Source organism: Phascolarctos cinereus, unplaced genomic scaffold (genome assembly GCF_003287225.1).
Source record: "Phascolarctos cinereus isolate Bilbo 61053 unplaced genomic scaffold, phaCin_HiC Scaffold_3;HRSCAF=262, whole genome shotgun sequence".
Lineage (NCBI taxonomy): Eukaryota > Metazoa > Chordata > Mammalia > Diprotodontia > Phascolarctidae > Phascolarctos > Phascolarctos cinereus.
Window position 1 is genome coordinate 152,380,783 of NW_027555736.1, and position 26,742 is coordinate 152,407,524.

The window sequence follows — 26,742 nt, forward strand, 5'->3', positions numbered from 1 at the left end:
CCTTCCCCCTACCTTCTTAGAAGTACGTTACATGAGGTTAGCCTGTTAAATACAAATTAACATGTATTTTTAAAGTCAAACTCTAAATATTTGATTTCATATATTGATTTCATGTTTGGATCTATCCATTATTTCATTAGTACAGATATTCCCTCCAGTGATGCATTTTAGAACCCTACAATGTTACCTCATCCTATACTATTCTTGTGCATGCCTTTGTGTAAGTTTTTTCAGGGGGAATTGACCCAATGTGCTTTATACTTTCATCTAGTTTTTATGATAGCTTTGTGGATGCCATTGTATCATTTAGGTAGCCCAACTTTTGTCTCTTTTTCTTGATACATGTTAGACCTTTTTCTTCTGTGCACAGTAATGTGTTTTGTGTACTCATGTGCTAAACCAAAATTGTTAACATTATTATGGTTCCCAGATCTTTTGATCAGGTGCCCTGCACTTTCGCTCATTTCCCTTGTAAATCACTCAATTACTGACTATTTATGTGGACTCTGCCCCTCCCACTGTATTTATATCACTTTGATTTTGCTAGCTTTTTTTGTTGTTGAGTTGTTTTAGTTGTGTCTGACTGTCCATGACCCCATTTGGAGTTTTCTTGGCAAAGATACTGGAGTGGTTTGTCATTTCCTTCTCCAGCTCATTTTACAAATGAGGAACTGAAACAAGCAGGGTTAAGTGACCTGCCCAAGATCACACAGCTAGTAAGTGTCTGAGGTTGGATTTGAACTCAGGTCCTCCTAATTCCGGAACCAGTGTCATCTAGCTGCACTCTTTGATTGCTTACCTAACTGCTAAGTTCAGCTCTTCACTGAACCCTGCCTTTCATGTGTGCTGTGCCTCCCCATCCTGGCTTACCTTCAGCTGTTGGAATCCAGCATAAATAGTCTCTCCAAACCATAATCCCACAGTCTGCCTAGAAAACACAATAAATCCAAGCCCCTGAAGCTTTGGAAGTTTAGCATTCAGGGCAGCTAGCTGGTGCAGTGGATAGAGCACTGGCCCTGGATTCAGGAGGACCTGAGTTCAAATCTGGCATCAGACACATAACACTACTTAGCTGTGTGACCCTGGGCAGGTCACTTAACCCCATTGCCTAACCAAAAAAATAAAGTTCAGCATTCATTTGCTCTGCCTCCCTTGGTTATTGGTTCTCTCCTTGGCTGGGCTGCTATGTTTTTCCTCTTGGTAAGGAGATTAAGTATTTGCTGTTTAACGTCCCTCTTGTGGTGATCATACCTCAGCATTTCCCTTCCTGAAAAGTTTTGCTGAAATGCTAAAAAAAAAAAAAGAATGAGATAGGTAGGAAGATGGGGTTAATCAACCAATATTGGCCAAAGTTCCAGAGCTGCCTGAAGCGAAAGCTATTCGGAAAAAGTCACATTCACTTCTTTTGGAGCTTTTCCCTGTACTTGTAACTTACCTGGTCTTCCTACTTGCTGGAAGGGGAAGCGATAGTATTAGGGAAGGCAAATAAGTTTTCCAGGTCCTTAAGTAGGATATTTGGAAAGTCAAGACAAGTATTTATTAATCACCAACTATGTGATAAGGCAGAATGCTAAGTACTGTGGATATAAAGAAATCAAAAACAGTCCCTGCCCTTGAAGAGCTTACATTCTAGCTGGAGAATCCCGGCCTAAGCTCCCAAAGTGGCACTCTAGGACCTACACCCAAGAAAATGGCCAATATGGCACCAAGTTCTGTTGGCTTTTCATAGAAGTTTATTGGAATCACCAGTTAAGGGCCTATAGTACCTCAGATTCAACTTTCAAGTGTTAAAAGAAGAGCTTTAGACTAAGGGCAACTTGAAATTCCAGAATCGCAAAACTGAAGGGACCATAGAAACCATCGGGTTCGAGCCTTTCCTGAATAGACATCGCTTCTTTAGGTGGTCATCTAGAATCTCTTAGTGATGAAGAACTTACATCTCTTGGGGCAGTTGGTTCCATTTCTGGATCACTGTAATTGATAGGAAGTTTTTCTTTCAATCAAATTAAATCTGCCTCTCTGTGACTTGGCCCATTATGTCTGGTTCTGCCCTCTGGGGCCAAGTAAAATAAAGTGAAGCTTCCTTTTATATGATGGCCTTTCAGATACTTGAAGATATCTAACATGGCCTCACCAAAGTGTTTTCTTCTTCAGGCAATACGTATCTAGTTCCTGTAACCAACGTTCATATACTGTCATCTTTTTTTTTTTCCATATACCATCATCCTGAGTGCCTTTACCATGCTGGTTAACCTCCTCTGGATACTATCTAGATTGTCAATGGTTGTCCTAAAGTATGGCTAACAGAACTAAGCAGAACACTCCAAATAGAGTCTGATTAGGGCAAAGTATTGTGGCCTGTCACCCATCTTCTTTCTGAAAACTGTATCTCTGGTAATGCAGCCTAAGATCACATGAGTATGCTTCCTCCATTTGTATTTGAGAATTTGACTTTTTTAAATGTTGTAGAATCTTACATATATATTTAAAATTTTATTGTCTTAGATTCGGCCTGTCATACTAATGTGTCAGGATTTTTTTTTCTTTGTTTGACAATGTGTTAATTGTTCCTTCTCACTTTGGACTGCCTCCAAATTACAAAGAAATGACACTGCTCTTTTTTATCCAACACATGGTAAAATTCTGGAACAGCACAGGACCCGAAAAGTATCCTTAGGGCATTTTACTGAGACTATACTTTAAACTGATATTAATTCATTAATGATTATTCATTGGGTCTAGTCATTCAATCAATTCTAAAACCAGTTAACAATACCTACATTTCAGTATTTTGTCCACCAGAATAGCACAAGAGGCTGTAATTACTTGATTGAAATCTAGTAATGGCTACAGAATTCCTCTGAGCCAATAGCCTAGGAACTCAACCAAAAAAGGGAATGAGATTAGTCTGGCCTGATTTGTTCTTAATGAAACCATGCTGGCTCCTAGCAATCACTACTTCCTTTTTTAAATGCTTATAAATTATCCTTTTAATATTATGTCCCAGATTTCTTCCAAAACTCAAAGTCTATCTCATAGACCTGTAGTTTGTAGATCTCACCCCTCTTTACTCTTTTTTTGAAAATTAGGACATTTTTCTTTTTTTTAGTCCTATAGAGTCTCCTTTATTCTTCATGATCACTGAAAATGGCTCAACAATCATGTCTGCCAGCTCTTTTAGTACACTATGATGTACTTTCTCTAAGTCTGGCGGCTTTCTCTAAGTCTGGGAGCCAGGTAGGTATTCTTTTTTGTGAAATATATTTTTATTGATATATTTTGCTTTTACATCACTTAGATTTCCCCTTGTATTCCTCTGTATCCCTCCCCTTTTAAGTCCTAGAAAGCCATCCCTTATAACAAGGATTTTTTTAAAGAGAGAAAGAAAATTAGAAAAACCAATAAATCAATAAAAAACTGACATTATTTACAATGTTCTACATTGTGCTTTCTATCTCAGCAAAAGAATGGGGGGATGTCTTCTCATATATCCTCTCTGGGGCCAAGTTTATCATTTGTAATTTTTTATTGTTTTGTGATAGTTGTTTTTTTATCTTTACATTGCTCTAGTCATTATATTCCTGGCTCTTCTTATTGTTCTTTGCATCAGTTTATGTAAGTCTTTCCATGCTTCTCTGAATTCATTATGTTGTTTCATACAGGACAGTAATATTCTATGACATTCTTGTACCACAATTTGTTTAGCCATTTCCTAGGGATGAGTATCTACTTTGTTTCTAGTTCTTTGCTTCTACAAAAAGTGCTGCTATACATATTTTGTTTCTATGGAGCCTTTCTTTTTGTCAATGATCTCCTTGAGATACATGCCTGGCAACTAGATGTTCTAATCCTACTTCAGTCTCTTACTAGAATTGTGATCTTGTACTAATCACTTACTCTAGAAGTTTTGGTTTTTCTCTGTTATCTATGTCATCATTCCTTCTCTCCATCGTGAACAGTCCCATCCCTTCTTTGATCTTCCCTTTGTCCCCAACCTATAAAAGAAGCCCGTCTGTGTTGCTCTTAGCATCCATCATCAGCTTTGGCTCATCCTGAGCTCTAGAAGTCTTGACACTCTTCTCATAGTCTGTCTTCAAGTATTTCAAAGGCTGTCACCCAGAAGAGGGACTTTTTACTGCTTGGCCCCAGAGGGGAAAACAAGGTATAATGAATGTGAGTTGCAAGGAAGCAAATTTAGTTTTGATGTAAGGAAAAACATTTTAACAATTAGAACTGTCCAAAGGTAGACAGGGACTGCCTTGGGAAGCAGTAGTCTCCCTGTCATTGGAGAGCAGCAAGCAAAGGTAGGGTGACTGCTATAGAGTGAATTCTTTTTAGAGTGCAGGCTGGACTGGAGAGCCACTTCCAACTCTGAAATTTGGTGGTTTTGTCTTCATCTTCAGTTACTTGCCTTACTTCAATCTTTTCTATTTAAATGTGTACGTATATGTATATGTTAGTGTAAGTCAGTCCATGAATTCCCTATATAGCCATATATGACTTAGACAGCTCACTATTTTCATTCTTATCAGCAGCCTGTGTCCCAATTGTTTAATTCTGGAACTGTTCCTGATTCCCTTCTGTGTAGTTCACTGGGTTCTCATCAGGAGTCCCTGCTTTTCTCTGGGTTAGTAGTGCTCAGAATATTTGCCCAAATGTTAGTAGATTTACACAACAGAAAGGCAGGGTTGAGGGGCAGTTGGGTGGGGTAGAGAGAAGACAGTAAATTAGGAAGAAGAGTGCTGACCCCTGAATGTTGCTGTTGTAAAGTTCCTTACCTGAACTGATCCAAACACAAGTTCCCTGGAAATTTCACTGTTCTGCACATAATTCCCCTGCACATATAGGGGTCAGCCAATTCAGATAAGCAGCAGGGAGAAGTTTCCTCTGCTGAATATCATAACTGCTATAGCACAGCTGCTTCCAGATGGGAGGGATAGCTCCTCCACTCAGTGAGGCTAAAGCTCTGGCAACCTGGCTCCACACTGGGGTCCATTAGACTGACACACACACACACACTCTCTCTCTCTCTCTCTCTCTCTCTCTCTGTAAATAGTATTTTTTTTTCCAATTACATGTAAAAATAGTTGTCAACATTCATTTTTATAAGATTTTGAGTTCCAATTTTTTCTCCCTCTCTTCCTTCCCTCCCCCGTTTCCAAGATGGCAAGCAATCTGATACAGGTCATACATGTGCAATCATGGAAACACATTTCCACATTAGTCATTTTGTGAAAGAAGAAACAAAACAAAAATGAAAAGCTACAAAAACCCAAAAAAGTGAAAATAATATGCTTCAGTCTGCATTCAGACTTCATAGTTCTTTCTCTGGATGTGATAGCATTTTCTGTCATGAGTCTTTTGGAATTGTCTTGGATCATTGTATTGCTGAGAAGAGCTAAGTCAATCATAGTTGATCCTCACAGCGTTACTGTGTACAATGTTTTCCTGGTTCTGCTCATTTCACTTAGCATCAGTTCATGTAAATCTTTCCAGGTTTTTCTTAAATCCACCTGCTCATCATTTCATATAGCACAATAGTATTCCATTACATTCATGTACCACAACTTGTTCAGCCATTTCCCAATTGATGGGCATCCCCTGAATTTCCAATTCTTTGCCACCACAAGAAGAACTGCTATACATATTTTTGTACATGTAAGTCCTTTCCCCTTTTTATGATCTCCTTGGAATCAAAGAGTATGCACAGTTTGATTGCCCTTTGGGCATAGTTCCAAATTGCTCTCCAGAATGGTTGGATCAGTTCATAACTCAACCAACAATACATTAGTACCATAATTTTCCCACATCTTCTCCACACATTAATCATTTTCCTGTTTTGTCATGTTAGCCAATCTGATAAGTATGATGTGGTATCTCAGAGGTATCTCAGGTTTAGAGCATTTTTTCATATGACTATAAATAGCTCTAATTTCTTCATCTGAAAACTGCTTGTTCATATCCTTTGACCATTTGTCAATTAGGGAATGACTTGTATTCTTATAAATTTGACTCAGTTTTCTATGTATTTTAGAAATGAGGGCTTTATCAGAGACATTGGTTATAAAAATTCTTTCCCAGTTTTCTGCTTACATTCTAATTTTGATTGCATTGGCTTTGTTTGTGCAAAAACTTTTCAATCAACATTATCCATTTTGTATTTCATAATGTTCTCTATCTCTTGTTTGGTCATAAATTCTTCCCTTCTCCATAGATCTGACAGGTAAATTATTCCTTGCTCTCTTAATTTGCTTGTGGTATCACCCTTTATATCTAAATCATATACCCATTTTAACCTTATCTTGGTGTACGATGTGAGATGTTAGTCTGTGCCCAGTTTCTGCCATACTATTTTCTAGTTTTCCTAGCAGTTTTTGTCAAGTAGTGAGTTCTCTCAGAGGCTGGAGTCTTCGGGATTATCAAACAGTAGATTACTATAGTCATTTACTATTGTGTCTTATATACACTATCTATTGCACTGTTCCTCTACTCTATTTCTTAGCCAGCAAATAGTTTTGATGATTGATGCTTTATAGTTTTAAATCTGTTATGGCTAGGCCACCTTCCTTTGCATTTTTTTCCCCATAAATTCCTTTGATACTTGACCTTTTCTTCTTCCTGATGAATTTTGTTGTTTTTTTTGTCTAGCTCTATAAAACAATTTTTGGTAGTTTAATTGGTATGGCACTGAATAAGCAAGTTAATTTAGGTAGAATAGTCATTTTTATTAGCTCATCCTACCCATGAGCAACTGATGTTTTTCCAATTATTTAGATCTGACTTTATTTGTGTGACGTGTTTTGTAATTGTTTTCATACAGTTTCTGGGTTTGTCTTGGCAGGTAGACTCTCAAATATTTTATATTGTCTACAGTTTTTTTAAATAGAGTTTCTCTTTCTCCCTCTTGGTGCTGAGCTTTGTTGATAATATATAGAAATGCTGATGATTTATATGGGTTTATTTTATATCCTGCAACTTTACTGAAGTTTTTAATTATTTCTGATAGTTTTTAAGTTGATTCTTTAGGATTCTCTCAGTATATCATCATATCATCTTCAAAGAGTGATAGTTTTGATTCCTTATTGCCTGGTCTAATTCCTTCCACTTCTTTTTCTTCTCTTTTTGCTAATGCTAAAATTTCTAGCACGATATTGAATAATAGGGGTAAGAATAATGGCATCCTTTTTCCAACCCTGATCTTTTTTTGGAAGGCTTCTAGCTTATCCCCATACAGATAATGCTTGCTGATGATTTTGGATAGATACTACTTATCATGGCTTTCAGGTGGTCCAATAAGTCTTAAATTATCTCTCCTGGATCTATTTTACATAAGGTATTTTACATTTCCTTCTTTTTTTTTCATTCTTTTGATTTTGTTTGACTGATTCTTAATGTCTCATTCTAATTAAGAAATTATTTTCTTTAATTAGCTTTTGTACCCCCTTTTCCACTTGACCAATTCTACTTTTTAAGGAGTTGTTTTCTTCAGCCAATTTTTTGTGCTTTCTTTTCCAAGCTGTGCTCTCTTTTTCTCATAATTCTCCTGTAAAATTCTCATTTTTCCCCCAGTTTTTCTTCTACTTCTCTTATTTGATTTTAAAAATCCTTTTCCACCTCTTCCAAGAGGACTTTTTGGCCTTGAGACCAATTCATATTCCTCTTTGAGGCTTTGTACATAGGCATTTTGATATTGTTGTCCTCTTCTGAATTTTTGTTTTGATCTTCCTTGTCACCACAGTAGCCTTCTATAGTTAGGGCTCTTTTTTGTTTTTTTGCTCACTTTTAAAAGTTGAGCTCTGCTCCTGGGGTATAGGGGACACTGTGCCAAACTTTTTGCTCTGGGGTCCAGGGATCCGGTCACTGGATTTCTATGCCAGGGCCTCTGGAGCTTGCTCACTGTGCTAGGGTGGCCCAGCCTAGTCGCTCCCATTGTGTCCTGGGTTCTGGGGCTGATAGCTTGTCTGCTGCACTGAGGCTGGAGTTCTCAAATTGTCCTGTTGTACACTGGCCTGCTGAGCCCAGACCGTGGGCTTGGTTGCTAATCTGTGCTGTGGCTAAGAGCCTTCTGCTGGTTTGCCTAGAAACCCCCTGCCCTGGGCTGCGCTCACCTTTTACCCAAGTGAGACGACTGTTACTGAAGCCCTTTTAAGTTATCTTGGGCTAGAAAATCATTTCACTCTTTTTGTGGATTCTGTCACTCCAGAATTCTTTTAGAGGCTTGATTTAACATTGTTTCTGAGGGAAACTGGGGAGACCTCAAGCAACTTCCTGGCTTTTTTCCACCATCTTGGCCAGTCTTTTTGCTTTTGCACTCAGTGATCATTTTATCACTGTTGGAAACAGCTTCATGTTTCCAGTTTCAAAAAGGGCTGAATTCTACTCTCAAGGATGAGCTTGCACAGATGACTGTCCCTGCTGTATTGGACAATGTGCCTATTCCTCTGTATCCAGATCAATTGTTAGCCAAGTGAGCCTATGGGAAAAGTAGATAATTATATCTCTGCCTATCAGCAGGGCAAGCCTATCTCCAATAAAGTACCTTAAACCTTTATGTGTTGAAAGACTACATGTTAGAAATTTGGAGATCTTCTTTCCTGGATTGGGGAGAGAGTGATGATTTGAACTTTGTGGTCAATGAGTCAAGTCAAGTTAACAAGCAATTATTGAATACTTGTTATGTGCCAATACTGTCCCAAATGCTAGAGCTTTAAAAAGGGGGAAAAAAATGGTACCTACTCTCAAGGTGTTCCCATTCTAATCAAGAAGAAAATATGCAGACAACTATGTACAAAAAAGATACGCAGAATAAATTGGAGATAATACTAGAGGAAAGCACTAGCGTTAAAGAGAATCAAGAAAGATCCCTAATACTTTTTATACCCTGTAAAATAAAGTAAGAACAATGTCTGTGGAGTTTTGAATCTGTCTTACCAGTTAGTTGCGAGTAAACCAGTTTTAGCAAACACCATCTTTAATGAAAGCATTTCACAGAATCATTGCTCTTAGATCTAGAAGGTACCTAAAAGGCCGTGTGGTCCAATTCCTCCGTTTTATCACTGAAAACACTGAGGTCCAGGGAAATTAAGGCTTGTCTAAGGTCATGCAGGCAATGTCTGAAGTGGTATTTGTACCGATGTCCTCTGAAACTAAACCCACTCTTCTTTCCATGTCTGTTCTGCCTCCCTCAAGAGCACAGGCAGTTTTAGCTTCATAGACAACAATTCTGGATCCAGAATGTTGGACTCTAAAAGACAAATAAGGCATATCACACTTCCATAGTAGGCACATCATTAATTTGCTTTGTTACATCATCAAGATAAGCAAATCTCTGGTTGCAAATGGAAGGCTGTTTTGTTTTTAATGGTTCACATGTTTTTCAGAAGTCTCTGACTTTTTGGAATTTCTTTAAGGATTCCAGTTTTCCCAACAAGCATTTAAATATACCACAATTTTATCTGATAGTAAGGATCCTTCTCTTTTCTAAAGGTAACCATGGTTATGTCCTGTCATCACTGTGGTGACTATGATTGATGGTGGTAGAATCATGATTCGTAAGAGAACAGTTGTTGGAACATTGACACACTAAACCAGTACTCTTGTCAAAATGCAAATTCACACAAAAATGCTCATGAGCAGAAGATCATGCTTAGTATGTCTCATAGGTATGTTTCTGAGTAAAGATAATGGTGAATTGGCCCATGAGATTAAATCCTTAGTCTAAATGGGAAAAAAGTACGTAGTCCTTGTTATTTGTTCAATTATTTTTGAGGCTGTCTGGAAAACTAATAGACTCATAATTGATATTCTTGCCTCTAGTCCAAGCATATGGGTTAATTTGGACTGAAAGTAGTGATGCCTCTTTTTGCAAGATAGGAGGGCAGAGAGGATTGATGAGACACCAAAAAGATTGTGGTGTAGAGGAAGGAAGCTGAGAGCACCCCTGTCAGTGCCATGTCCTGGGGCTTGTTCCTGGTTATTACTTCTGTGGATAAGGATTTAAACTCCCTGCTGACATTAAGTTATATAGTTCTAGGTTGAGTCTGTAGTCTACATTATCATTGTCCAGCCCCCTTTTTATGTATGGTATCCAGACTCCAGGATAGTATAGGATCCAAGTGTATATCCTATCCGCAGACACTGGGGGAACCACAAAAAAGACCAAGGCCTCCAGATGATCTCTTCAAAGGCATCCTTAGCCAGATACCACATACAGAAAATGCAGAGAGAAACAAGAGAAGGTCTTCATGCCTAAATCACTGTGTTGCTCTTCCAAACATCACCTGGTCATTCACTCCCACAAGTTTTCATTCACTGCATGGTGAATAGAGCCAACTGTTTTCATCTGTAAACCAAGCCTGCCTGTCTGCACTGCTCCCATCTGAGTAAGGTTTCCTTATAACTCAGGTTGGGACAGAATTGCCAGAGTTCATCTCTGGTTTGTGGCTTCAGCTTTGCACTTGGTTGCTCTTTTTAAAAACCAAACAAACTGTATTTTTGTGATGTAGAAACTGAAGTTATATGGGTTTGAGGTAAAAGGACATGAGAAGAATAAAAAAGGTTTGGAATGATTATTGTGAAGAATATGAGTAGCTGATGTTATATGCTGATGGGCAGTCAAAGAGCAGCTAAAGTTATGTGAATTACAATTATGATGTGTGAAATCAATGTGGTCTCAAACAATGCTGATTAAGCTAGGGGTGAAAATGAATAAATGTGGAAGTTACAGCATAGCTTAGGATTAAAAGATGGGAATTCTCAAAAAGTCAAGGTGAGGAATTTGAGGACGGTGCCTAGGAAATGATTTAAGTAACTTACACAGGGAATAGGTGGAAGGCCAAATTAAGATAATGAGTGTTTGGGGGAATAGACTTGAAGAATAGGGAAGAGGGAAGAGATTATAAGGAGATTACAGAGTAAATTCAATGCCAGCGAGGTGGAGGAGAAGTGGACATATAGAGAGTTAGGTCAGAGTTGAATTTGGAATTTGTAGGTTTAGGACTGGAAGGTGCTTTAATGATTATCTGATGGAACCTGTTGCTTCCCTCAAAGCTCCCCTCCCCACCAACATTTTGCAAATGAGGAAGCCCAGGTAATAAGCAGTACTTTAGGATCTGAACCGTGTCAAAGCCAGTCTGACTCCAAATCCAATGTTCTTTCTACTACCTGGAATTTGAAAGTTCAGGTATGTTCTCTTAAGGAAACTTGTTCTGGAGTTACCAGGCAGCCACCTAGGACCAAGAGGATCTTGTGGGAGCAATGAGGAAGAGCAAATGAGTTTAGAATTTTGTCATTGGGTTAGTTTTGGCTTGGGTCCAACTTTCGGCCATATGATTTTTGTGGGAGAAGTGAAATAGAAATAAAGGCTTTTAGAGGAGAGAATTCTAAGAAAGACTTACAAGAGTCATCAGTATAAATATTGAAGTTATTTAGGATAATGGCAAGGGGTTGAGTGAAGAGGTGAGGGTTGTATTATATTTATCTGTGTAAATACCTTTTTCTTTTTATTAGATTGTAAACTCTCTGAAGGCAAGGGCTGCATCTTACTAATCTCTGTATCCCCTCCTGGTGCCTAGAGCAATGCATAAAACCACAGGTACTTAATAAATGTTTTTGAATGAATAACCCTATGAACAAAGTATTAAATTGATTCAGAAAAGTGGGAAAACATCCTGGAAGATAGTGGATGAAGGAAGTGAGAGGGTGATGTAATTGGGCTGCATGAACATTGAAGTAAGAAAGCTTATTGAAGAATGATGACTGAATGTTTTGGAAGAGAAAAGGGAGTATATTTCCCCTTGTGAGAGAAAAACAAAAAAGACTGTAAATGAGGCAGCTAAGTGGAGCAGTGGATAGATTTCTGGCCTTGGAATTGGGAAGACTTGAGTTCCAGTACGACCTCAGGCGTTTGTGACTTTGGGCAAGTCACTAACTTTGGTTTACCTGAATTTCCTCATCTGTAAAATGGGGATAATTATAACACCTCTTCTACAGGGTCATTATAAGAATCAAATAAGATGACATATATAAAGCTCTTTGTAAACCTTAAAGTATTATATAAATGCTAGCTATTATTATTGTTGTTGTTTATTTATCATTATTATTATTAATGTTATTCAGTCATTTTCAGTCATGTCTGACTCTGTGACCCCATTTGGGGTTTTCTTGGCAAAGAGACTGGAGTGGTTTACCATTTCCTTCTCCAGGTCATGTTACAGAAGAGGAAATGGAGGCAGACAGGGTTAAGTGACTTGCCCGGGGTCACACAGCTAGTGTCTGAGGCCACATTTGAACTCAGGTCTTCCTGAGCTCTATTTACTGTGCCACCTAGGTATCCTTATTCACAGTTATAACACTCCATAAATGCATTCTTAGAGGCAGCCTCCTGTTGTGGATAGTTTAGGGCTTGGTGTCATGAAGACCAGTGTTGAAATTCAGTTTCTGATACCGGCTCTGCCCTGGCCAATCACTGAACTTCCGGAGACTCCAGGCAACTCCTTACCAAGTCTGCTTACCTGGAGTTTGCTGTACTGCTGATGTGAATTCCTTGGCTGGCCCATTGAGTTGGGGACATGGAAAGGCAAGGAGAAACTCTACCTGGAGACATTTTTTAAGAGCGATGACTCCTTTAGGGAAAAGCCAGGTTTCAGTGGATTCGAGGAGATAGGTAACTGAAGGATATAGAGTCAGGGCATGCCTACCTCTTATATTTGAGGAGTAAGACCTCCTCAATTGGTCATTTGATTTCCCTGGCTTCTTTTGAAAATGGGCTTAAAGTCAGTTTTCTTCACGAGTCCACTCTGTCTCTTCATCCTATAATGTTAATGTCTGTCCTTTCAGATTCCTTTCCTTCTACTCTATTCTTTTGTGTACTTTGTCATTTGCACATTGTCTTTCCCATTAGATTATAAACCCCATGAAGGCAGGGATTTTTTCTGTTTTTGTTCTTTGAATCCCCAGCACATAGCTAGACTTCTGACATAGTCCTTGATACTGTTGAATGGTTCAACATACCTGCTATGTAGTAATAAGTAGTTGTCGTCTAACTGACTGAATAATGCAAAAGTTCCAAAGTAAGATAGGGATAGATGGAGCTGGACTGGACTTGTAATTGGGTTAGACTAATCTGCCCAGGAATATTAGCTGAGGGGAGACATAGAAGATTCAATTTATGTCTTAGATCATGATGAAAGATGATAGAGATTAGTACAGGCTGGAGTCACATATTTATTTTAGAGGAGAAGGTATGAATAGATAGTATTTAGTCAATGAAGAGGAGCAGCTAGGTGGTGTACTAGATAGAATTCTGGGCCTGAAGTTAAGAAAGACCCAAGTTTAAATCCAGCCTCAGACACTTCCTAGATGTGTGACCTTGGGTAAGTTACGTAGTCCTGTCTGCCTCAGTTTCTCATCTGTAAAATGAGCTGGAGAAGGAAATGGCAAACTATTCCACTATCTTTGCCAAGGAAACCCCAAATAGGGGTCACAAAGAGTCTGACTTGACTGAATAACAACAGTCACTGAAGAAACAATAAGTGAGTCCACAAACATTCATAAAGTACCTACTGTGTGCAAAAGGTAGTCCCTGCTCTCAAGGAGCTCAAAATGGAATACAGCATAACAAATTAATTACCCTCTGAATTTGAGTTGAAATTCCAATAATATGGAATGTCTCAATGATGGCATGAGTCCCCACAAACCTCTCTCCAAAGATTTTTTCAGCTTTATTCTGATGACAGTTTGAGTTGGGAACGGGAGGAAAGGACTAGAACCCTAGCTTCACATATCTTTCTCTCAAGTAGTCTGAGGCACTCCACAATATGACCCTAAACTACTCTTCTTGGTGTATCTTTCACTTGTTCAAACTGGACTAAACTAGTTGAAAGGTAAAGAACAGATCACCAATGCATTGATGTATTATTGATTGATCAACCTTCCTTATTTACTCTCTCCTGGTCTCTAACCCTGGCCCTTGGGAATGCCATTGATCTATTTTTTTGGGGGGGATAAGAATAGTAGATTCCACACATCAAAGAAGTGTCAAACTTTAGCTACAAAATTTCCTGAGTGCTCCCAAACCAGATTAGAATGTAATTGGGAAATATTTAACAAAATAAATAAAAATATAATATAACATAGTTATTTTTAATTTGTGGTTTTCTAAGTCAGTTTGCTGCCCTAAGGGATCTGTTTCTATTTGAGTCTGACATTGGTGTTGTATATTATTCTCCCTATGCCTAATAGGCATTTGCCATATCCACTTGAAGGCTGGGGAGGACTGGGCCCATGATTTTCTGGCATGTCAAATGTCTGCAGACAAGGGAGAGAGGAAGTTGCTAGAGATTAACGTCCCCCTTTCTCCTACATATACACACACCTGTGTCCAGAACTGTAGCTCATTTTGTGCCCGGGGCAAGTATGAACAATGGCACAAATAGCTCAAAAGGTATCCTCAGTAGAGAGCAGGAAGACAGAGGATTAAGCATCTATTGGGAGGGCACAGCCCAGGGTGGGGGGAAGCAGAGCTGAGGAAGAGTTTACCAGAGGATCTTGGATTGCAACTGCAGTCAGTTCTTTTTAATTAGTCAGCCTGTCAATGACCTGGCCACTTCACCTTGATCTGCCTATGTCCCACCAGTAGCTCTAGTGGAGAGGGAACATGGGGGTTACAGGAGGCTATAACCTAATATCTGTGGCCCACAAATACCTCATCATCCTCAGCCACCTGCATCTGATTCTCAAAAGTGATTAAAAGCAGGCAGAGAATAAGGAGGAACACGTGGGTGAGATAGATGGGAGAGTACCAAACCCATCCCCCTATAGCCCGCTGCGGGTGGTTACAAGTCTTATTTTTCTACTACGTAAGAATTGGGGCATATAACAGATCAGGCTAAAGGATTTAGCTGTTGCAATCTATTTTGGATTTTGTGATTTTATTGCTGTAGGGAATTACTAGTGAAGAAATAACCTCTCCCAATGCATACCAGCTACTGCTCTGTAAGTTCCTTCCATCCTTTCTCCCTCCCTCCCTTCATTCCTCCCCTCCTCCCTTCCCTTTCCCTATTTTGCCCAGGTGGGAAGTGTAGCAATTGCTCATAACTCCTGCCCCCCCCCCCCCCGCAATTGGCATGAAAATTTTGATCTTCCTTCCCTCCATTTCTCCCTCCTTCTCTCTTCCCCCTTTCTTCTTTCCTTCCATTTCTCCCTTCTTCTCCCTTCCCCCCTTTCCCTATTTTGTCCAAGTAGGAAGTACAGCAGTTGCCCATGGGCCCAACCCCCTCCCTTAATTGGAAACTTTGACCAGCTCTGTTTTTGACACAGGCAGGTTTGCCTTCCTTAGGCAGCCTGATGCCAACCCCTTTCCTCCCAAGAGCTAATCATATTGGAGCCAGATTTAGTGTAGATATCATCATCAGCCTCCTCAGAAGGGGAGATTAAAGGAATGCATCCGTAGGCATGTTAAAGTTTTATGGAATTTTCCAGGGAGCACTTGGAGGCTAAGAAAGTAACTTGTCCAGAGTCAGCCACTATGTTGAAGACAGGACTTGAGCTATACTTTCCTGCCTCCAAGGCTATATCTCTATCTATCATGCCACACTGGATTGTGTTTTAACCTTGTGTATTTTAATTTTTTTTTAAATCAGACCTGTGATTTTATCAGTGTAGGGAGCTCTTGGTTGGGAACTTTCTTCACCAATGCACCTTCTCTGCAGTTTCTTGTCTCAGAGATTTAGTTGCCTGGGGACCATGAGAGGTTATGTTTTTCTCAGAGTCACGCAGTCTGTGTTAGAGGTCAAATTCAGGTCTTTCTGACCTGAAGATCAGCTTTCTATTATACTGCATTGCTTCTCTGAAATATGAAAACAAGCAACAACAAATCTCTTTCCATTTCAAAAACCATAAAAATGCCTTACCAGTTTTCTTTTTTTTTGTGCTTTGTGAGAATTGTAATGGGGGAAGGAAGGAAGGAAGCATGGCCAGGGACCTCATGCTATAGTAATTTTGCCTTTTCAGATGACCCATTGACAGGAATAGTCTTGTCCTATTGGAATATACAATTTAATTCTGAGAGATAATAATGTAAGGATCCATTGTCTGCAGTTAACGTTGCTTCTTACCCTGATCTCAGTTGGGAAATAACTCTTATTGAGGCAGATATGATAGTGTTTGAGTAATTAAGACATACTGGTTGCCTTTGTGCCAGTTTACTCCCACCCCAGATACTATCTCTTCTTCTAGAGATGATAATCAAATTAATGCTACTATTCCTGGAAAGGATGTATTAATCAAATTGTCTTACGCTTCTACTCATCATTCCCACAACTTCCCAAACCATGCCCATCTTGGGTGACCACCCCTGTTATTTGTGTTGTCTTCCTCTGTTAGAATTTAAGCTCTTTGAGGGCAGGGACTGTCTTTTCTATTTGTATCCCCAACTTTGCACATGTAGAGAGTTCTTGCTTTACTTTGCATTACACAAATTCAGCTCCAATTCAGGCTCCAGCTTCAGCTCCAGCATCCCAGGCAGATGGAAGCAGGAGTGGTAGTAGCAGCAGCGGCAGCACCACCACCACCAGTATAGGTATAGCCCTCCTTCATTTCAGGGACTGAAGTCCTTCCCACAGTTGGAATGCCAGGGACTGAAGCTGCTCAGGCTTCAGGGACTCAAAGTGATGTAGGTTGTGAGGGTGGAGTTGGTGGGGAGCAAGCAGAATCCCCAGAGGGGAGAGGGAGGTCAGAGGAATGGTCTGTTTAAGTTAAGCTAGGACTGACTGTAGTATATACACTTATAAAATGCCTTTGAATTCATTCCTTCAATTATCTTTCTGGGTTAGGAAGCTTGGCCAAGATCCTGGAAATCACTGGAAAAAGAAGAAAAATAGGCAAAATCTTTGACTGCCATCCCTTAGCCAAAGAAAGCATTTGTTGAGAGAGCTAACAGTGGAAGAGAAGCTAGAAATATGGTGGAGGTTTGAGGTTTATTTTAGTTGCAAACACATCAATCACCTGTATCCTGCTTACCTGATCACTTAGGTGACCTCATCAGTTATCTATTGAGCTTTTTTATAAAGGTGTTAAATATGCCTAGTAGACAAGTCATAGAGGTCTACACAATGAAATCTCAGTTTCATCTGCAGATCATGAGAGATTTCTTGCTTGGGGATCTAGAACGGTTGCCATATTGTTTGTTGATAATAAAACAAGGCAACCTTGTTGTCCTTACTAATGTGCAGATTTTCTGTACTTCAAGTTGAAAGTTGAGATGGCACATGACAACATTACCAAGATATATTTTTGAAAGAAATTTCTCCGTAGACTTTGTCTTCCAAAACTTAGATGATCTCTTCTTTTAAGGATAAAGTTTAACAGTCCGGAAATGGGGATCTTTGCAAAGGAAAAAAAAAACAAACCTACCTCCCTGGCATTAGGATTGGAACAGGACTCTTCCCTCCCATTCTCTCCGAAGAAGAAGAAGAAGAAGAAGAAGAAGAAGAAGAAGAAGAAGAGAAGAAGAAGAAGAAGAAGAAGAAGAAGAAGAAGAGAGCAGTTTAGATAGACAAAACTTGGGATAAAGGCTAACCAAGCTCAATATTTATACTACCCCCTCCCTATCCTTTGTTACTGTCATCTACTAATCTCCAATTCAGTCTATCAGTGTTTTTCAGTGACTTTAAGTCCTGACTCATGACCTTCTTCTCCAACCTATTCTCTGCGTCATCTTCTGAGAATTCATTTTTTTTCTATCAACTTTCCTTGCAATTCCCTAAACAATTTGATCATACAATTCCTCAGCATTTTCAATCCCAGTGATCTCCTCCTCTGCCTCATTTCAGTTGCACACTGACCTAATAATAACACCTTTGACCTTACCATATCTCAGGGTCGTACTTCCTCTCAAATCCACAAATTTGGATTTTTGCTCTCTAATGACAATCTTCTGTCATTCTACATACTTCATTCTCTTATGCCAACTATACTTATCATTCTTATGACTGTTAGTCTCTTGGTCTGTGGCATCATCAGGTCTCTAAATTTAAAGTTGTCTATAGGTTATGGAAGATGACACAAAAGAAGTCCATACTTTGTAAAAATGTGTAGTATGATTTTTAGTTTTATATATGTTTCTATTTTTATTATATTTGATAATTTTTGTTTTTTTAAAGACTACTTATAATTTTTAAAAATTAACCTCCTCCTGGATATGTTATAGAATTTAAAGGGTTGCCTATTGATTATGGAGTGGCTGAACAAATTATGGTATATGAATGTAATGCAGTATTACTTCACCATAAAAATGACGAGAGATGATTTCAGAGAATCATGGGAATTATGACCTGATACAGATGGAAGTGAGCAGAACCAGGAAAACAGTTTATATGATGACAGCATTGTGAAGAAAAACAACTTTGAAAGATTGAAGAACTCAGATCAACCATGTCTCCAGAGGACCTGTGATGAAGCTTGTTACTTCCTGACAGAGAGGTGATGAACTCAAGAAAAAGAAAGAAAGAAACTTTTTTAGACATGGCCACTGTGTTAATTTGGTTTTGCTTGACTGTGCTTATGTGTTACAAGGCTCTTTTTGTCCTCTTATGTTTTAATTGGTAGGGGAAGTGAGAGAGAGATGATTGGGAAAAGGGATGCCTCCCCCCCAAAAAAAGAGGGATATGGAAATGTTTAAAAGAATACACAGAAGAGAACAGAAGGGCAAAAGGGAGCACAAACATACAGGAGAGTTTTGAAAGTGGGGTTTAGAATCTATTATGTACTTTTAAAAATGCCAAGTGGCTTGAAATGGAGATTCATGATTTCACATACAATCTTCTTTTTCTTTTTTTACTGTGTACACAGAGATACTTATTATGGGGGTGTTTAAGTCCAGAACAAAAAAAAATCAGACTGAATTGTTGTTCAGAGGTGGGATGGACTAGGTGATCTTTGAAGTCTTTTCCAACTCTGAGAGTCTGTGGATTTTACTTTTTAAAAAATGATCTAGATCCATGAATACCTTAGGAAGAGAGGGTTGGGAAGAAAGAAGTCTTTCTTTGGAATCAGAAACCTTGATCAACCTGTCTCAGAAAAGCCAGTTACCTGACAGTTAAAATAACAACCTTGAGTTTTAGGAGATTTGTGTCAGGGTTTCTGCAAGCTCATTTGCTTTGCCCAACTCAGAAAAGAAGACAAAAAGTGTACTTGATAACCATTTTTGGTTGGCTTACAAAACTTGTAGTCACTGGTAAAAACATTGTTCGCTTCTAAAAAAACAAAAATGGCCGAAGAGAAGTAGCCCTTGGCAGACCTTCTGGAAGGAGTCAAGGAAGAAGCCTAGATATTTGGCTGAAACTTCTCTTCCTCCATCCTAGCTACCAATCAGGCTTCTACAAGCTTGGAAACCTTGAACTTTGGCAAGGCAGAGGGCTCAGGTCTGACAAATGGGCTGAAATATTGGGGTTTGGCTCCTTCTTCCACATCTATGTTCAGTACAGCTGAATGAATTGTAGCAAGTTGTTGTGACTAGCCTTTTGATAGAGTCCAGAGTAATTAATGGGAAAAGAATGTCAGTTCTAGGCAGACTTTATGATGCACATCCTTGGCCTTGATTTTAGTTAAAATGATGTGATTCATCTCTGGAGGTACTGAGAGTAATTATGAAAAAGGAAAGTAAATAAATTCTTAGACTCTGGTCTCTGGGGTAGTGAATCAGACCCAGCTATGCTTATCTTAAGGTAATTCACATTACTAACATCCTGGTTAGAACTACATATAATATTTTTTTTATCCATGGGAACTAGAGCCTGTTGCGAGGTCATCAGTGATAACTCATTTCTCCTTTCCTTGATCTATATTTCTGAAAAAGATCTCCATCATGATTTTAGATTATTCTTTGATATGACAAACAAGCAGTCTTTATAACTGACATATAGAGTTTTTCTTTAATTGATAGCATCTGATTGTTAACATTCGGGGTGAAATAGATACCTTTCCATGGCCTTTGGAGGTCAGGCATTTTATTCATTAAATGTTTTGAGAGGTAGCAAGGTATAGAGGGTAGAGGCCCAACCTTGAATCAAGAAGAGTTGGGTCTAAATCCTACCTCTGATGGGTAATGACTTTGTGACTCTGGACAAGCCATTTAACCTCATAGTGTCCCAGGCAACTCTTTAAAACTGTAAATTGGGGGCAGCTAGGTGGCTCAGTGGATAGAGCTCTGGCCTTGGAGTCAGGAGGACCTGAGTTCAAATGTGGCCTCAGATACATAACACTTAGTTAGCTATGTCACCCTGGGCAAGTCCCTTAACTCCATTGCCTTACCGTAAAAAAAAATTACTGAGTAGAATTGTAAATGGCAGAAAAAATACTAGCCTGTATTGGTAAGGGGAGCCCTCCTCATTGACATTTCCCTATACCAATACAATCACAGATCTGCCAAGAAAAAAAAGATTTTGCAAAGGGGTTATTTCTTTAAGATTGGAAAGTATTTGGAAATTGGGAATAAAATAATTATTATTCACATTTAGATAATACTTTAAGGTTTACAAAGCACTTTTCCTCTCAAGTAGTACTCTCATTTTATTGAGGGGGATAGGGTGCAGTATTAACACACAAGAGTATAACTTGCCTGCCCAGGGTCACATACCTAGTAAATGTCAGAACTAGGACTCCTAACCAGGCCTCTTATTTCCACATCCAATGTTCCTTTTACTATTCCTCACTATTTCAGAATGGCAAATAAATGGATCTTGAAATGAATTTGAATGTGGCTGTACTATAAGAAAAAACTGCTGAAAGAACAAGTCATACTTTCTGGAAATGGTTTCCTAAAATTCCTGGGACATTCAAACAATCCCTTAAGATCCTTCCTATGTTCTAGGAAGTCAGCCACATGATCACTATTTGCATATGCAATTGATGTTTATTATTCAGTAGATAACAGATGAATTTCAGGCCCAACAGATGACCCCATCGATTTGTATTTGTCTACTTTTTAGCACAGTGGAGCTGACTGTATCAAAGCAGCTGGTATGTTTATGACCATTTTATCAGAGTTGGAGCATATTTCATTATTTTAAATTGTTACAGAGGTTTCTAGTTCTTGTATTTTTGCTTTTATGGCATGTTGTTGGTAGGGTTATAGAAGTCAAAGCTAAAAAACCAAGACAAACAAAGAAACAAAAACCTGGCCATAACAAGGTATATTCATAAGCAATTGGCTTCTGGGATAGAACCCCATCCAAGCCAGTCGAATGCCTGGGGGTTGGCAGTCCTAATTGTTGGTCGTATCTATGATTTATTTGCTGCTGAGTCTTTAGGATTACCATCCTCAATTTTAACATTGTTTCTATGGGAAAATATGATCTGCTTTACAACCATCTGCTTTATGATTTAGTTTCCAGAACTGAATTCTGATAAAAAAAAAAGTGGAAACTAGCTGTATTCTCCCAATGTTTACTTTATTGGGTTCAAATTGAATCCTGCATTTCAACCACTCATCTACCTTTTCAAAACTGCTGACCTGGGTGGATAGTGTGGTGATCTGTGGAGTCTTTAAACTGAGAGCATAAGAAATTCTTTATTAGAGGCATAATCCTTATCACACCTGTACTCAATAACTAATAATCTCTTGGGGTCAGAGACTGTTGTTATCTTTTGCATCTCCTAGCATAGGGCTGGAAACACAGTTGCATTGTTGCTGTTGTTCTGTTGTGTCTGACTCTTTGTGACCATAGCATTGCCAGGCCCTTCTGTCTTCCACTGTCTCTTGAAGTCTGTCTGAATTAGTGTTGTTTCCATGACACTATCTATCCATCTCATTTTCTGCCATCCCTTTTTCCTTTTGCCTTCAATCTTCCCCAACATCAAGGTCTTTCCCAACGAGTCTCATTTTCTCATTATGTGGCAAAAGTAAGTTTCAGCTTCAGTATTTGACTTTCCATGAACATCCTGAATTAATTTCTTTAGGTATTGACTGATTTGATCTCCTCGCTGTCTAGAGACTCTCAGAAGTCTTCTCTAGCACCAGAAGTCAACTGTCACAGCCATACATTACTGTTGGAAAAACCATAATTTTGACTATATAGATCTGTGTTAGCAAGGTGATGTCTCTGCTTTTTAGTATGCTGTCTTGATTTGCCAAAACTTTCCTTCCAAGGAAATTTTAATTCAATTTTATTTTTTAAATAGTGTTTTATGCTTCCTCTGCCCAGTTACACGTCAAAAACAATTTTGGCATTCATTTTTACAAGATTTTGTGTTGCAAATTTTCCCCCTCCCTACTTTTCCACCCCTCTTCTGAAAGTGGTAGGCAGTTTGATATACTTTATACATGTGGTATCATGTAAAAATATTTCCATATTAGTTACAGTTGTGAAAGAAGAAACAGATCAAAAGAGGAACAAAAAGCACGAGAAAGAATAAAGTAGGTGGAAAAAAAATTGTTTTTCATCTGCATTCAGAGTCCATCAGTTCTTTATCTGGATGTGGAAAGCATTTTCCTTCACGGGTCCTTTGTACTTGTCTTGGATCATTGCACTGCTGAGAAGAGCTGAGTCATTCGTAGTTGATCATCACATAATGTTGCTGATACTGTGAACAATGTTTTCCTGGTTCTGCTCATTTCATTTTGTATCAGTTCATACAAGTCTTTCTAGGTTTTTCTGAAATCTACCTGTGCATCATTTCTTATTGCACAATAGAATTCCATACCACAGCTTGTTCAGCCATTCCCCACTTGATGGGCATCCCCTCAATTTCCGATATTTTGCCACCACAAAAAGGCTGCTATAAATATTTTTGCACATGTGGGTCCTTTCCCCCTTTTTATGATCTCTTTGGGATATAGATCTAGTAGTGGTATTGCTGGGTCAAAAGGTATACACAGTTTGATTGCCCTTTGGGCTTAGTTCCAAATTGCTCTCCAGAATGGCTGGATCAGTTCACAACTCCACCAACAGTGCATTAGTGTCCCAGTTTTCCCACATCTTCTCCAGCATTAATAATTTTCATTTTCTGTCATATTAGCCAATCTGATAGGTATGAAGTGGTACTTCAGAGTTGTTTTAATTTTCATTTATCTAATCAAAAGTGATTTAGAGCACTTCTTTATATGCTTATAGATAGCTTTGATTTTTTCATCTGAAAACTGCCTGCTCACATCCCTTCACCATTTATCAATTGGGGAATAGCTTATTTTCTTGTAAATTTGATTCAGTTCTCTATATTTGAGAAATGAGGACTTTATCAGAGACACTTGCTGTAAAAATTGTTTCCCAGCTTTCTGCTTCTAATCTTGGTTGTGTTGGTTTTTAATTTAATATAATCAAAATTATCTATTTTACATTTTGTAATGTTGTCTATCTCTTGTTAGTCATGAATTCTTCCCCTCCTCATAGATCTGACAGGTAGACTGACTATCTGACTTTTCCTCGCTCTTCTTATTTTCTTATGGTGTCACCCTTTATATCTAAATCGTGCCAAAGGTCTGTCATATTTAACTTTTCTAATATTCTATTTATCTCCTTAGTTTCTTTCTTGTTTATCTTTTGGTTGGATTTATCAAGTTCTGAGAGGGAAGAGTTGAGGTCCCTTACTAGTATAATTTTTCTATTTGTTCATTCTTTTAACTCACTTATCTTCTCCTTTATGAATTTGATGCTAAACCACTTGGTGCATATATGTTTGGTATTGATTTTGCTTCATTGTCTATGGTACCTTTCAATAAGATGTAGTTTCCTTCCTTTACTTTGTCTAAGATCAGGATTGCTACCACTGCTTTTTTTTTTTCACTTCAGCTGAAGCATAATAGATTCTGCTCCAGTCCCTTACCTTTACTCTGTGTGTGTCTCTTTGTTTCAAGTGTGTTTCCTGTAAACAACACATTGTAGGATCCTGGTTTATGATCCACTCTGCTGGCTACTTCTGTTTTATGGGTTAATTTCAATTTTCTTTTAATTTCATGGCTGCAGTTGCCGTTTGCAGTGATCTTTGAGCCTAAGAATATAAATCTGACACTGCTTCCATTTCTTCTCCCTCTGTTTGCCAGGAAGTGATGGGATCAGTTGCCAAGATCTTAGGTTATTTAATATTTGTTGAGTGAATGAGTAAAAATCCATTTATTTGAATATTTTCATTATGCTCTATAAAGAATCAAATAAAATAACAGATAAAGTGTTTTGCAAGCCTTAAGATATTATGTAAATGCCAGTAATGGTGATGATGATTATGAATATAAAATATATCTCTTGCCTTCCAGGAGCTCGTAGCATAATTACGGGGACAGGCCATTTATGTAAGGAGATCCTAATGTAAAATGTATTAATTGAATGTTATAAACAATAAATGCTATTGGAATTTGCTTTATTTGAAGAAGTGATAGTTGAGTCAAGTTTGGTTCTGGTACCCAGGGGAGGCTTCCTAGGAGAGGTAAGGCAAGACTTAGACTTTGAAGGAAAAATTAAACAAAGGAAAGACAAGCAAAAAAGTACAAAGAGAGCATTTCAGGTAGAGAAAATAATTTGAATAAAGGCAAGGATATGAGAAGTCACTAGATATTTATGGGAAGTGCATTTGACCAGTTCTAGAGGAACAAGGAGGGGAGTGGTCTGATCAGAGGTTATAATTGTGGGATAGAAGATTGGGGTCAGACTGTGGATGAATAATAGATCTGGACACTAATTATGTGTTTTAACATTTGTTCTAATAGCAATGTCCAGAAAACAGTAGAAACATCCGGGAGGTACAGTGCGCATCCTATAACAACAAGCCTTTCATGGGTCGTTTCTATGAATGGGAACCATTTGCAGAAGGTAAGAGAAAGCCTAGATAACTTAAGGTAATTATTTGCAAAATTTCTCCTAATTCTTTTGATTATTGAATTTGAATTTATTGGTTTACACATGTCATAGGTATCTAGTACAGTGGTGGGGCATCAGATTTGTTCTGTTAAGTTTGGATTTGGTCAAAGGGCCACACTCAAGGACCTAGAGGTTCCCCAGCCCTAGTCTAGCATATTATTTACAATTGTTTTTGCCATTGAAGACTTGGAGTTGGAAGGTTTGTCCTTGTATGTAACCCTTGAGAAGCAGACTAGAAAAGAAACATTTAAGGCCTTCTATTTTCATTTTTAAAAATGATTTAGTGTTATATGTTGGTGCAACTTGGTGACAGTGACCAGAGTACTTTGGGATTTCTTTTATTTGTTGATACTGAAAGTTCTATCTAATATGTTTTCATAACTAAGAAACAAATGGACTTGTTGAACTTGTTTTGTTTTCTCTCAAGACGAATTTTTTTTTGGGGGGAAGATGAATCTACAGAATTAAAAAAAATTAACTATTTTTCTCATTTGTTTCTTCCCTTGGATCTTTTTTTTTTTTGTGGGGGAGGATGGTGTCCCTTAAGTATGACCTGTGCTGTTGCCAAAAGGGAAATGGGGTCAATCTTTTGAAAGTGTATTCTTAATCATTAAGTATGTCATTCAGTGTAGCAGGAAATACTTATGGCCAGGTTCTGATAGCAGGAGAGAAGAGTAGAGGAATTTAATTAAAAGATTTAAGGATGAAAGTAGAGACAGATTTGTTGATGTGGGGTTGGTAGATGTTGCTAGCTCTTATCAGAGGAGTTTTATCTTCTTGTAAAGTTGCATATAAGATCATCTGTTGAGAGTAATGTGGTAGAGTGGAAGATGGGAATTTACTGTGATAGGTCAAGAAAAGCTATGTCAAGTAAATTTTTAAAAAGCAAATTAAAGGATTGACAGAGCCTTATGGAAGATCTGATATTAAAGGCAGTTGTGAAATAACTGCCCATGGAGTCCTAGGGTCACAGATTTGGTTCTGGAAGGGGACTTAGGTCATCTTGTCCCTTTCATGTGGATGAGGAAATTCAAGCTCAAGAGGAATGAAGGGGCTTGCTCAAAGTCACACAAGTGGCAAATTGTAAAGTTCAGGAAGTAGAGCAAGTGTAGAATAGCTTGGAATGAGGCAGATAGATAATGTAATTGATAGAGTTCTGGCCCTGGAGTCAGGAAGATCTGAGTTCAAATCTGTCCTCAGGTATTAGCTGTGTGACCCTGGGCAAATTATGTAACCTTTGTCTGCCTAGTTTCCCAGTGAATGAAATAAAAATAAAATAAAATAAAAATAACAGCACCTACATGCAGGGTTGTTGTCAGAATAAAGAAGATAATATTTACAAGGTGCTTTGCAAACCTTAAAGCATTATATGAATGTTGGCTATAATCTAGCTATTAGGAATGAGCAATTGGACTGGGGGTAGTGTGAGGGACTGAATGAAAATAAAATAGAGATCTTATGGTGAATAAAGAGCAGGTTAAGTTGACTTGGGAGAATGGGAGAAATGACTGAGAAGTTTGTGATTGAGAGGGGCAACACCAACCTCAGTATCTGGACGTGGAGCATTGTCCAGGGTTGCGGCCATACTGTTTGTGGCTGATGTGAAGTGGATATCATCAGAGGTAAGGAAAGGATTGAGGGGCATCTAGGTGGCACAGTGGATAGAGTATCAGGGCCTAGAGTCAGGAAGATCTGAATTCAAATCTGGCCTCAGACCTTTGCTACCTGAAGACCCTTGTCCTCAGTTCCTCATCTGTAAAATGGGGACATACTGAAGAAGGAAATGGCAAACCACTCCAGTATCTTTGCCAAGAAAGCCCCAAATGGGATCACAAAGAGTTGGACATGACTAAAAACAATTACATACAGCAACAAGGAAAGGATGAGGGGATCA

General features: G+C 38.5%; 1 protein-coding gene across 1 annotated transcript in view; it reads left to right on the forward strand.

Moving 5' to 3' along the window:
* THSD4 (thrombospondin type 1 domain containing 4) overlaps positions 1-26,742 on the forward strand; it is an 891,140-nt gene that overhangs the window by 227,735 nt on the left and 636,663 nt on the right. The window contains exon 6 of the mRNA XM_020982022.2: positions 24,698-24,800. Coding sequence (XP_020837681.1) covers positions 24,698-24,800 — 103 coding nt within the window. The remainder of the gene's footprint in view (positions 1-24,697; positions 24,801-26,742) is intronic.